The sequence below is a fragment of the Sminthopsis crassicaudata genome, chromosome 2 (genome assembly GCF_048593235.1).
Source record: "Sminthopsis crassicaudata isolate SCR6 chromosome 2, ASM4859323v1, whole genome shotgun sequence".
Lineage (NCBI taxonomy): Eukaryota > Metazoa > Chordata > Mammalia > Dasyuromorphia > Dasyuridae > Sminthopsis > Sminthopsis crassicaudata.
Window position 1 is genome coordinate 441,588,279 of NC_133618.1, and position 13,799 is coordinate 441,602,077.

Below are 13,799 nucleotides of genomic sequence, written 5' to 3' on the forward strand. Positions count from 1 at the left end.
ATAAGATCTTTTATCCTTATCAAATATTCTGATAAAGAGGAAGGGGCACTTTTGCAGGATTGAGCAGAACAATTATAAACTGAGACAGAACAATTGGGGAAACTGAGTCAGGACACTAAAAGAGAACTGTGGCATAACAATTTGATTCTGGAAGTATACGTAATAAACTAAAGATTATTGAATGGGGGTGGTAGTTACATGGGAAAGTACTGAATTTGGAGTTAGGATTTATTGTTGTTTGGTTGTTTTCGATGGTCCAACTCTCTATGACCCTATTTGAGATTTTCTTGGTAAAGATATTGGAATGGTTTGCTATTTCCTTCTCCAAGTCATTTTTAAAGATGAGGAAACTGAGATAAATAATGTCACACAGCTAGCAAGTATCTGAGGCCAGATTTGAACCCAGCTCTTTTTGACTTAATTCTCTTCATTCTATCCAGTAGCCATCTCAGTTCTAATTTCAGCTCTCTAATTAACTTGATAAGGAATGGGTGACCTCCTCTCCTTTCTTTACTTCCTTCTTGTCCAACAAGAACTTATTCTTCAAGGATGAGGGCATTCCTATTATCATTTGTTATCCTAGATCTTTATAATTGGGATTCAAGGAATCTGGGAAGAAGATAGAAAACTTCTGTTCCACATGTTGAATTGAATTTGCTATGATTTGTGAATAGAAAGTCTCGAGCAGGAGTTCTCAACCTTTTATCTCCCTTCTGATGACACCTACAGACTCTTCAGAATCATGTTTTAAAATGCAAAAATTTATGAGCTTATGAAAGAAACCAATCATATTTAAATATAGATTTAAAATATTTTAAAAAGAAAAAAGTTCATAGTTTCCATGCTATGGTAAGGAAACAGAAACATAGGAGACCCCAAATGTGACATCATCAGATTCTGTCAGATTTTTATCAGTAGGAATTGCATTTAAGTGGAAATGACATTTAAAAATTCTTAAAGAAGCAGCATTTCTGACTATTTCATCAATTCAGTCTAAAACCACTTTCATCTTGCTGCTGAAATTTTCTATGAGGTCTATCTTCCTCCATTAGAATAGCTTTCTGTTTGTCCCCCCAACACTTGCCCATTGTAAGTACTTAATAAATGCTTTAGCCATTCATTTATTCATCATCTAGAAAATGTATTACTGGCCAGTGTTAAGAAATTGAAACTTGGGGTCTGCCTCTAGGAATTTCTCTCCTTTTCTATCTAACCTCCTTTCAAACTAAATGATAGAATATCATAGGATGATAGTGTTTCAGAGGCCATCGATTCCAATCTGCTCACTTTACAGATGAGGACATTTGAGGTTAGGGCCTGCATCTTGGTCATCTTTAGTTCTTTCATAATCCCTAGCATCAGATATTTATAAAATGAGAGAAAGGAAGAAATTGTCACTTACTGATATAAACAGCTGGACTTTTTTTTTCTTTTTCTTTTTTTATGTTATGGGCTAATAGAAACAGCAAAGAACCAAGGAATTAAAATGCAAGCTATATAAAATCCCAACTAGAACCCAAATGTGTCTAATGTATTCATTTAACAGCTAACTAAAAGCCCAAGAAAGACAACACTCTTAACATAATAAAGTACTACAAAACAATTGGCAATTTTCAATTATCAAACTTGTGAGTTTTGCATTTTGTATCCTTTTCTCAATTAGGAAAAAAATTCTTTTAAAATGTTATAAAACAAGATAGAAAAATTCATTATAAACTTGTAAGAATTGCTGTAAATACATTATTTTACATGTTTCTCATAGGCATAGGTTAGTTATGGTACATACATAGCATAAAACTACTACGATTATAATAAAGAATAGACAAAATACATGTTAGCTGTACAATAGCACAAAAGCAGCACTCCCATCTACCCACTCTAAAAAATTACATAATACTTGGACTTTTTCTATATCCCTTGTTCCTAGTGGGAAGTTATGCAATGACATGTGTTGGAAATTTTTCCCATTACTCCTCTACCTCTTGACAGTAAAGCTGTATGGAGGGGCAAGTGCCAGCCTCATCGTACAAACTTGGGAGGGAACAGAAAAAGTAAATAGAGTAGATATTAACTCTCTCAAGAGCTTCAGACTATTAGGATGGGGGAGGAGGGAACTAATTTTACAATCTTGATTCATATACAAAATATATAAAAACAACGATCGTGCCACTAGGCAGAACTATCCCTAGATCCTCCTGGATTTGCCACTTCTATAATTTTTTCATTTTCTCTTAAAGCATAGGCTATAAAGAGTTTTTAATATTTGGCTTTCAAATTGTGATCTACGAACTTGAATGAATGGACAGATAGCTGGATTCTGGAATCCTGAGATTTTAGAACTTCCTGTTCTGCAACTGTTCTTTAAGTAAATTGGAAAAAAAAAATTTTTTTTCTTCATTTTTGAATGAAGACAGTAATTGATCTTTTTCTACTTCACAGCTGAAAGAATAAATTAATCTTTATAGATTTGTTTGTGGCTTTTGAGAAAGAAAATACTCAAGAAATAAAAGTGGTTTTAAATAACTTAACTTTGTTAAAATTTTTTTTAGACCTCAACACCCAATGGAAATATCAACTTAGGACCATCAGCAAATCCAAAGTAAGTTCTTAAAGATGAAGAAACTGAGGGCTTCCTGGAAGACCTCTAGAAGGGAGAAAATATATTTGTTGATCAATGGATTTTGTTGTTCTCTGCTTCTAGTCTCCCTCTAGCAACCATCAGACTTTAGTCTTCCTAAGGCACATACTTCCCCTGCTCAAAATTCTTCACTTGGCAACTTGTGCTGTGGTTTTCAAACTTTTATGTAAATTCAGGCTATTGAGTATATCTATCTATCTATCTATCTATCTATCTATCTATCTATCTATATATATATCTGCTTCCTTTAGATTTACTTATTTTCAAATTGTATAATATACTACTACTACTATAATAATGATGTATATAAACTTATATAAAATAGATTAGTAAAAGTATAAATTGAAGATGAAGTAATATTTGATTTTTAGTCAAATATTACTTGATAGTTAATAGGAAGGAGCCTAGTACCACAGTGCCACAGTGGGTACTATTGGCCCTATAGTCAGGAGCATCTGAGTTCAAATCTGCCCTCAGAAAATACTAGCTTTGTGACTCTAGTCAAGTCACTTAACCCCGTTTGTCTCAGTTTCTTCATCTGTAAAATAAACTGGAGAAGGAAATGGCAAATCACTGCAATATCTTGCCCTGATAATCCCAAATGGAATCAGGAAGAGTCAAATACAGCTAATTGATTGAACAAGTTAATTGAAAGCCACCAGACTTTGGTTTGATCTATACTTTAGGAAAATCTCCCAGAGCCAGTGTTTGAGAGGAGAGAGTCAGGGAGAATGACTGGGCTATTGCAATAATCTGGGTAAGAAGTGATGAGGACCTGAGCTACAGTGATAGCCATGTGTATAAAGAAAAGGGGAGAGATGTTATGGAAATAGACATAAGATTTGGCTACTGAAATATAGAGTGAATATACTATATATATGGATATAGAGCGTGAAGGAGGTTGAGAAGTTGAATGCAGCACTGAAGCTGGTGAGTGGTGAATAATAGGGAAGTTTAGAAAAGGGGTAGTAGGAAGGAAGAGGGAAGTAGCAACCCAATCATCCCTCCAAAAAAATGGAAAAGTTTCAGAAGCAGCACTCTTTCTCACTGGCTGTTTATCTGAAGCAGAGCCTGGTCCTTAGGATGAGATGGAAGATGGAGAAATGGGGGAACCATAGATGGGGCAGTGAATTTGCTTACACTACTAGCTGCTTGATTTGCAGAATTAGATTATAACTAGACTGAGAGGTCAGTGCCAGAAATGAAAGACCAACATGAACGAGGGCATAGTAGAGTATTAGAAAGTTGGTCGATGAGAGGTGTAGTTTGTTAAAGACAATGCCAAGATTGGCTATGGGATGTGACCCAATTTTCCCACTCTCTGATTGGTTGGTTTCAAATCCCCTGGGGGTAATGACATAGCTTCTACTTTGGAAACCATCGATCTAGTGAACAAAGACCAATGATATTCAGGTATCTCCAGAACCCAGCATTTCCAATCTACTTTTTTGACTTTATCCTCCCCTAACCTTAGTGCTCTAGATAAAGTGGATAATTGGCTGTTCCCCAACAAACATGTCTGATACTTTCCTGCCTTTGCATATTTGCCTCTGTTTTCTTTTCTTCCCATCTCTGCCTTGAAATCTTATCTTTTAAGGTTCAGTTTGTATGAAGTCTCCTCCAGGAAATCTTTTCTAATGCCTTAGAGGGAAGTAAACTTTTCTTCCTCATCTGTATTCATATCTCTGTACCCTTCTGTCTTTTAACACGTATATCCTGCATTGCAGTTATTTTTGTACATGCCCTTTCTAAATTCATTAAGTTGAAAGGAACTGAGTATCATAGGACAGTTTAATTTAAGGTCCAATCTGGACCTTATGGATGAGCACTGAGATTGAGTCTTTTCTGTCTCTTTCAACTTCCCTTAACAGTGGTTGGTGAATCAGGTATTTGTTGAATGAATGAGATGCTTTATTTTAGGAAGGTGAGTTAATAATATGTAGTGAAGAATTGTCCTCAATTCCTGACAAAGAACTATATTGTTCTCCGTTTTTTTCTTCCCATTTTCATTGTTTGTTGTGATACTATTTTTTTTTCTGTATCCAAGTTGTATTTCTCAATTTTTCCCCCCTTTCTTTTCATTTTTGTTGTTTTTGGTCAGAGATGCCTTTCTGTTTTCCTACTCATATCAAATGCTAAAATACTGGCCTTTTTACTTCAGGATTTTAATAATTCATTTGATCAAGATTCAGAGATCTGAAAAAGAAGAGAACCCAGAGTTGTCTAGTACAAACCACACACTCATTTTATGAATAAATAAACTCAAGTATAGTGGGTGACTTGCCCATTCAATATTACATAGTTAGTAAATATTCAAGTTAGTATTTAAACCCAGGTCCTTCTGTTTGAGGGTCAGAACTCTTTCTGCTCAACCCCTCTGCCTCCCATTCCTTCTTTCCTTTCCTTTCCCTTCTATTGCTCCCTCCATAATGTAACATACATCAAGTAATGGAAAAGTCTGCTTGCTTTGGGTCCAGATCATACTCCAGGAATATATAATTTGAGCTAAAATGTGGCCAGAGAGTTTCCTCCTTAGTGATTGGAATTATTCTTCTATTGGGAAGATCTGGGTAGCTTCCCCACATGCTAGAAGCTAGAACAAGAGATTTATCAGTAATATGTTCTTCTCTTCCAACAGTGCCAGGCCAACAGACTTTGACTTCCTGAAAGTCATTGGAAAAGGGAGCTATGGAAAAGTAAGTGGTATTTGAATTTCTTTTCCTGATTGCTAAGTATTCTTCTCTGAGGTCTCACTGTACTAAGTATAACCCTTTTCAGGTTCACACATTTTAAAGATGCAGGCAGTTAAGGGAGTCTACCCTTATCTACATGGCAAGGGACTACAGTAGGCTCCATGCCAGACAAACTAGTCATGCTCGAAACACCCTGAGATTGTTGTTGTTAAGTTGTTTTAGTTGTCCGTTTCTCTGTAACCTTATATGGGTTGATTTTTTTTTTTTTTGGCAAAGGTATAGGAGTGCTTTGTCATTTCCTTTTCCAGCTCATGAGGAAACTGAGGCAAATGGGGTTAAATGACTCACCCAACTAATAAATATCTGAGGCTAGATTTGAAATAAGAAAGATCCAGATCTGTCACTCTATCTAGGCCTGGTATTCTATCCACTATGTCACCTAGCTATCCCATACTCTGAGAGACAAGTTAAATAATCTCTCCTAATCAAAAATTAGTCATTAATTTAGATTTGGGCTAGATCTGATTTTGGGGGAAATTTCTTCTTATACCAAACCTAAATTTGCCTATGTATCTATTCCTGATTCTCTAGACTTCTCCACCATTATTTTCCTTGCTCTCTACCCCTACTCCTCTCTTTTCAGCTTTCTGTTATGTGTAATCTTCTCCCATTAGAGGGAGAGCATCCCTGGGCAGGAAGTTATTCTTTTTTTAAAATTTGCCCCTAGTTACATTTGAAAACAATTTTTAGCAATATTTTTTTTAAATTGAGTTCCAAATTCTTTTCCTTCTCTCCTCCCTGCCCTTCCACCCCCCAGCATTAAGAAAAGAAGCAATTCCATATAGGTTATAAATGGATAGTCATGTAAAACATTTCCATTAGAGTCATGTTAAAAAAGAAAACATAGACCCCTCCAAAAAAAACTCAAGAAAAATAAAGAATGTAAAAAGTATGCTTCAATCTGTATTGACACCATCAGTTCTTTCTCTGGGTATGGATAGCATTTTCCATCATAAATCCTTTAAAGTTGTCTTGGATTTTTGTATTGCTGAGAATAGCTAAATCTTTTACATCTGATCATCTTACAATATTGCTGTTACTTTGTACACAATACCTTTCACTTTACATCAGTTTATATGTCTTCCCATGTTTTTCTGAGAGCATTCTGCTCATCATTTCTTATAGCACAATAGTATTCCATCATAATCACATCCTGTAATTTGTTCCACCATTCCCCAATTGATGGGCATTCCCTCAGTTTTTAGTTCTTTGCCCCCAGAAAAGAGCTTCTATAAATATTTTTGTACATATAGATACCTTTTTTTTCTTTTTCCTTTTTTGCTGAGGCAATTGAGTTGTGACTTGCCCAGGGTCACACAGCTAGGAAGTGGTAAATCTCTGAGATCAGATTTGAACTCGGGCCCTCCTGACTTCAGGGCTGGTACTCTATCCACTGTGTCACCTATTTGCCCCCATTTTTAAAAAATCTCTTTTGGGATACAGACTTAGTAGTGGTATTGTTAGGTCAAAAGTGGTGCCTGGTTTTATAACCTTTTAGGCATAGTTTCAAATTGCTTTACAGAATAGTTGAATCAGTTCACAACCCTACCAAGAGGGAAATGTCTCATTTCCCACATTCCCTTCATTATTTTTTATTTTCCTTTGTCCTATTAGGAACAGTTATTCTTTTTACTTATATTTGTATTCCTACTGTTTAGCAAAGTGTTTACACATAGTGAGTGCTTAAGAATACTTGTTGACTGGGTCTCTTTTCCCACTGTTTCTAGCTCTGTTCCATGGAGCTAAGCAGAAACAGCTAAGCAGTCTAATCTTCCATTTGGGAGCCCTTGAGATAATTTGAAGACAGCTATCATGTCCCTCACTAAGTCAGCTCTATTGCAAACATCATTATTTCTTTCAAACAATTCTAATATGGCATCAAGTTGAGGAACTACACTATCCTGGTTTCCTTCATATTGATGCTTTCCAACATTTCAATGTCTTTCCTTAAAATAACTGGAATTAAACCATACTCAAAGTATGATCTGACCACAGAATGCAATCCTTAATCCTGGAGGCTTAAATTTTCTATGAATGACGTCGACTAGCTTCAAGATGCTGAGCTGCTCTTTTTCTACCTCATCCCACCCTAAACTTCTTCAGACACATTGGTGGCCAGCTGTGCCCTCTCCATCTTCTTCAGCTTGTGATGTTGATTTTTCTTAACCTAAGCATTAGTCTTTATATGTATCCATTGTAAATCTTTCTTAGAATCAGCCCATCTTGTTAGTATTTTAGGGGATACTATCATTGAGTCTGTTAATTTTCCCCTTTAGTTTATGTCAAGATTTACAAAATGGATATACATATCACTGATGTCTTTACTTACATCATGAGTAGAGTATTTGCCTTCAGACAATCATAATTATTGCAGGAGTTTAGAGGAGACAAACCTATAGAATAGTTTAGGGTGACTTCATGGAGGGGACAGAAGCCTTAAAGGGTAAATGAGGGTATATATGAGGGATAATTTGAGGTATTCCCCCCAGTTTATAAGCTTGTTGAACTTTTCAACTTTCAAGGAAAGAAAAACTGAAGCAACAAAACTTCAAGTTAACCTTTATATATTTCCTTTCCCAAGATTAATAACCTCTGGCCAGCTCTGATAAGAACACTCTTTCACACTTGATGACTGGCTCACTTAACCAAGGAAGGACCTTTGTATTATCAACGTTAAAAAGGCAAAAGAATATGCTGAATAAGCTCACTGAAAGCCTCCTATGGTGCTACTGAGTCCTCTGCCTCATAATTAGATATTATTTTCTTTTTAAAGAGAATCCCTTAAACAAGAGTTTGATAAAATTTAAACATTGGTTAGCCATTGTGCCTGGTATTTTTGATGTAGTCATAACAAAAAGAACATTGGTGTGCTTCCTGTTTTTTTATGTTTTACTCTTGTGGTAATATGAGAAGTTCTCCATATAAGATAATACCACTTCAGGTAGTGAAGTATTCTGAACTGGAAGAGACATTAATTAGAAATCATCTAGTCCAGCTTCCTCATAAAAAATAATTTTTAAAGTTTTCTCCCCAGTTACATATAAAGACAATTTTTAACATTCATTTCTAAAATTTTGAGTTCCAAATTTTCTTTCTCCCTATCTCGTCCCCCTCCCACTCCTGAAACATTAAGCAATTTGACACAGGTTATAAATATTCAGTCATGCAAAACATATTACCATATTAGTCATGTGAAAGATGACAGACCCAACAGAAAACCACACACACACACACAAATACAGAAAGTGAAAAACAGTATGCTTCGAACTGCATTCAGAATCCATCAGTTCTTTATCTGGAGATGGATCACATTTTTCATCATGTGTCCTTTGATTGTCTTGGATCATTGTATTATGGAAAATGGCTAAGTCATTCACAGTTGATCCTCCTATAGCATTGCTGTTATTGTGCATAATGCTTTCTTGGTTCTGCTCACTTCACTTTGTATCCATTCATATAAGTCTTTCCAGGTTTTTTTGAAATTAGTCTACTTATCATTTCTTATAGCACAGTAACATTCTATTATAATTATATACCCCAACTTGTTCAGCTATTCCAATTCATGAGCAACCCCTCAATTTCCAATTCTTTGCTTCCCCCCAAAGAATTGCTATAAATAGTTTTGTACAAATAGATCCTTCTCCTCTTTTTTTTTAAAATCTCTTTGAGATATAGACCTAGTGGTGGTATTGTTGGATCACAGAATATGCAGTTTTATAGCCCTTTGTTCTCACCTTCATTTTGCAAAGAAGAAATTCAAAGAGGGGAAGAGTTAGGATTTGAACTCTAGTCCTCTTGATGCTGATTTCAGAGCCCTTTCCATTATTGTCCAGCAATTGCCTTGAGTTATTCAGACTTTTGAATTTCCAATGCATCTCTTCCACCTTGGAATTGGGTCTTTTTTTTTTTTTTTTACAGTCTCATAACTTTATCTACACATAAAACAGAGGAGAAGGTTGAGTAGGATAAAGAGAGGATCTGTTGGCTCTTTGACCTCCTGCCTACATTATACTTGATTCAGAGAAGTATTCTGTCAACATGTACTTAACTCTGATCCTTTCTAGGTGATCTATTAGAGCAGGAATCCTGGGTCCATGGAGAGATTTCAATCAATCAGTGACCTTGGATGGAACAAATTGCATCTTTAATTTTGTTTTTACTAATTTTAAATTGAAATTTAGCATTTCCTTCAATTATGAATTTAAAAATCCAAGCAGTGTTCTTTTTAAAAATAATATGTTTTTATTTTCAAAATACATCCAAGATAGTTTTCAACATTCATCCTTGCAAAACCTTGTGTTCCAAATCTTTCTCCCTCCATCCCCCTACTACTCTCTTCTAGAGAAATCCAATATAGTTTAAACATGTGCAGTTCTTCTAAATATATTTCTATTTTTTTTCATGGCAAACTGTATTCTTATTAGGGATCCAAGGTTTCATCAGACTATAGTAACTTACATAAAAAAGAGTAAGAATACCATCTTCTCATTTTTGTAGATTCTATGCCCCCTCATTTTCATTTCTGAGTTTAGAAACCTCTATTCTGTGACAAAAAGCATCTCTCTCTTTTTTCTCTTTCTCACTCTTCTCTGTCTCTGTCTCTTTCTCTCTCTTTCCTTCATTGACCCTGATTTCTTTCTTGAAAATTGATAAATTCATCTGATTCCCAAATTGTTGTGTCAGACACTAGCTTGAGTAGCTTGAATGTTGCTTTCATGTGACAGAAGAGAACAGTGAGCTAGTCATCAAATAACTTTAACACACATTGGGTGCAGAGTATGCCCTAGGTGCCCAGGGACAGAGTACATTTTAATGATTAGACATGCTGTGGTTGAAGAGCTTAAGGAAACCTGTGCCTGAAATTCTCGACCATCTTGATTCTTATTAGCCAACATCTGTACTTCCCACATCTCTTTCTCAATACCAGTCATTTCAGTTGTGTCCATCTCTTTGTGTCCAACAGAGGTTTTCTTGGCAAAGATACAGGAGGGTTTACCATTTCTTTCTCCAGGATACCGAGTAATGACCTATGAGATGTGTTGGCTCTATACTCAAGTCTGGGAGCATGCTAGGAGTGACTCGATTACAAACTCCAGTTGAAAAATTGTCTTGGCATGTGAGCTTTTACCTCCCTGGGAGATTTCCACAGACCTTAGCTTTCTGTCTCTGGCTGTAAGTGTCAGAGTCCTAATGTAGGGTATTGAAAAGCACAAGAAAATGTCAAACCTGTGAGGAAGATGATGATGATGATGATGATTATAGTTGGCATTTATAGAGTGCTTAAAGGTTTGCAGTGTTTTACAAAAATTATCTCCTCTGATCCTGATAACAACCCTGGGAGATAGGTGCCATTTTTGTCTCTATTTTATAGATTACAAAACTAAAGTGAACAGAGGTTAAACGACTCGTTCAGGGTCACATAGCTAGTAAGTGTCTGAGGCCAGATTTATACTCTGATCTTCCTGACTTCAGGTCTAGTACTCTATCACTGGGCCACCTAGCTTCTCATATTAGATAATATACTCTGCCCAGTTGCTTTTTTTTTTTCTTTTGGCATACAAAAATAAAACTAGGGTAGAGTATCTAGGTCTTTGCTCTCAGGGCAATGACATCAAGGACACAAAAATTAAACAAATATAATTCTTCAGCACAATAGAAGCCACTGTCACAAATCCCCACTTCAATTCAGTTGAATATGCTTGAGTGATTTCTTAATATTATTTTCTATTTTATTTGGGGATCTTTGGTTTTTACATTTCCAAATGCTTGCTCCCTTTCTCAGTATTGTGACTGGAATTTAAGTAAATGGAGGCACAAAGCTCTGAACATGATTGATTTATTGGTGAGGCTAGCAGTTACCATTAAAAGGGGTCTCTCAGCTCCTCAGTAAGCCAAAAGGCTTTGAAAGAGATGGGACAGATCATTTTCACAGACAAAAAATTTCACATAAATAAAAGATAGAATAGATAAGGAAAACAACATGATTGTCTACAAATCCTAAAACACACAGGCATGGGGGGAACGTGATTGGAGAGAAGTTTGGAATGCAGAGCCAGCCACAAGCCTTCCTTCTCTCTTGTCACTAGGGAAAGCTCACTGGTGGTGTCCACCAGCATGGCTCATTAGCATTACTGTGATAACAGCCCAGGAGCCCAGCCAGTGTTGCAGAAAGCAGAACAGACTCCTTGACAACCACCTGCATCTTTCAAGGATAACAGATTTCCTTGATCTAAGAATAGAGCAGTGATTAGCAGGAAAACTGAATTTCTAAACTTAACTCAGAGATAATGAATGATTTACTGGAAAGCCGAACTTCCAGATTTAATTCTGAGACAAATGAAACATAATTTAGGTTACTGTTGTGCTAGGTGGTACAACTGGGCTCAGAATCGAGAAGATATCTTCCTGAATTCAAGGTCACTTGTTCCTGTTTGCCTTCAGTTCCTCAGCTGTAAAATGACCTGGAGAAGGAAATAGCAAATCACTTTAGTGTCCTTGCCAAGAAAAGCTCCAAAATGGGATCATTAAGAGTCAGACATGACTGGAATAACTGAATAACACTACTATTGTTATTTTGTAGTCAATACTGATACAAAAGGAAACAAATTACAGAATAAAATCAATTAGATTTTCTCAATTTTCACCAGTAAACTCAGATTGTAACAATGTATGAAGAGAAGGAATAATTCAGCAAAACCAATTAACTTTATCTGGTAATATATATTATATGATGTCCTTCTAGCTTCTACTTCAGCAGAGAGGAAAAGCCTTTTTCCAGGACCATCTTTGATCATTATAGCATTCATTTTGGTTTTCTTACTCTTTCCACTTACATTATTACAGTCATTGTGTCTATTGTTTCTCTGGTTCCCTTCACTTTATTCTGTACAATTTTATACAAGTTTTCTTACACTTCTCTGAATTCATCATATTCTTTTGTATTATTTTCATATCATAGGCAGCGAGGTGGGCGAGGGCATAAAACACTAGGCCTGTAATTAGAAAGATCTAAATTCATATCTGGCTCAGATACTTCCCATTTCCCTTTGTGACCCTAGGCAAGTCACTTTAACTGCTGTCTGCCTCAGTTTCCCCAACTATAAAGCAGAGATAATAATAGCACCTGTCTCTCAGAATTGTGAGCATCAAATAAGACAAAATTGGTATAATACTTAGCACATAACAGGCACTTAATAAATGCCTGTCTCCTATCCTTTCCCATCTTGAATTGCAAATTAAGAGAGAAGGTATGATTTGTTTTGCTTTCCTGAAATACATTTGGAGCAATTCATTTCTAGTGCAATTTGCTTTGGCTCTCATAATTTACTAGTTTCAATTTTTCAAGGAGATTATTATATTGAAGTCAGAGATCTTTTGTTCAACTCCCGGTCTCACTCCTCAACACATCAGTGATCAAAGGATATGAACAGGCAGGGTTTTTTTTTAACTTTAAAAAAAAATTAATAAAATGTAATTAAAATTTAAAAAGGGGATTCTCTGCCTCTTGCATCTCCTTTCCCATCTACTGAGAAGGCAATAACTACAAAATCTATTACAAGTACCTAGACTATATTGTAACACATGTAAAATGTATGGTATTGCCTGTCGTCGGGGGGAGGGAATAGAGGGAGGGGGGGTAAATTGGAAAAATGAATACAAGGGATAATATTATAAAATATATATATATATATATAATAAAAAATAAAAAAAAAAAAAAAGAAAAAAAAATCTATTACAAGTATGAAGTTCAGTCAAACCAATGCTTACATTAAACATGTTGTTGGGGGAAAAAAGAAAAAGAAATAAAAAACCATGTTTCAATTCATCACTGAGTCTGTCAGTTCTCTTTCTGGAGGCAGATAGCATTATCATAAATTTTGTGGGTTATTTTTATGATCAAAGTTACCAAGTCTTTCATAGTTGATTATCTTTATAATATTGCACAACTATAAATTGTTCTTGTTCTGTTTATCTCACCCATCATCAATTCAGATGAAGAGGAAGTTTCCAAAGGAAGAAATATGTTAGTAATAGTCATATAAAACAGTACTCCAGATCAGTAATAGTTATGTAAAATTTAGAGCAACTCTGAGGTTTCTCCTTACATCTACAAGATTGGCAAAGACTATAAGAAAGGATGACGATTGTTGGAAGGGCTGCAGAAAAACAGACACACTAATGCATTATTAGTAGAACTGTTGGTCCAGTCATTCTAGAAAGCAATTTTAACTTTGCCCTGAAAGTCACTAAATGTGCATTCTTCTTTACCCAGTAATACAACTACTTCACTCATACCCAAAAAAGATAAAAGAAAAAGGATAAGGACTCATATGTGCAAAAATATTTCTACACTTTTTGTAATGTTAAAGAACTAGAAACAAAAAGAGTTTACTGTCAATTGGGAAATG

The 13,799-nt window shown here is 35.5% G+C and overlaps 1 protein-coding gene across 2 annotated transcripts in view; it reads left to right on the forward strand.

The window, feature by feature from the left end:
* SGK2 (serum/glucocorticoid regulated kinase 2) overlaps window positions 1-13,799 on the forward strand; it is a 50,801-nt gene that overhangs the window by 5,328 nt on the left and 31,674 nt on the right. For both annotated transcript variants that reach the window (XM_074292612.1, XM_074292613.1), the window contains 2 exons: window positions 2,550-2,599; window positions 5,277-5,334. In XM_074292612.1, coding sequence (XP_074148713.1) covers window positions 2,550-2,599; window positions 5,277-5,334 — 108 coding nt within the window. The remainder of the gene's footprint in view (window positions 1-2,549; window positions 2,600-5,276; window positions 5,335-13,799) is intronic.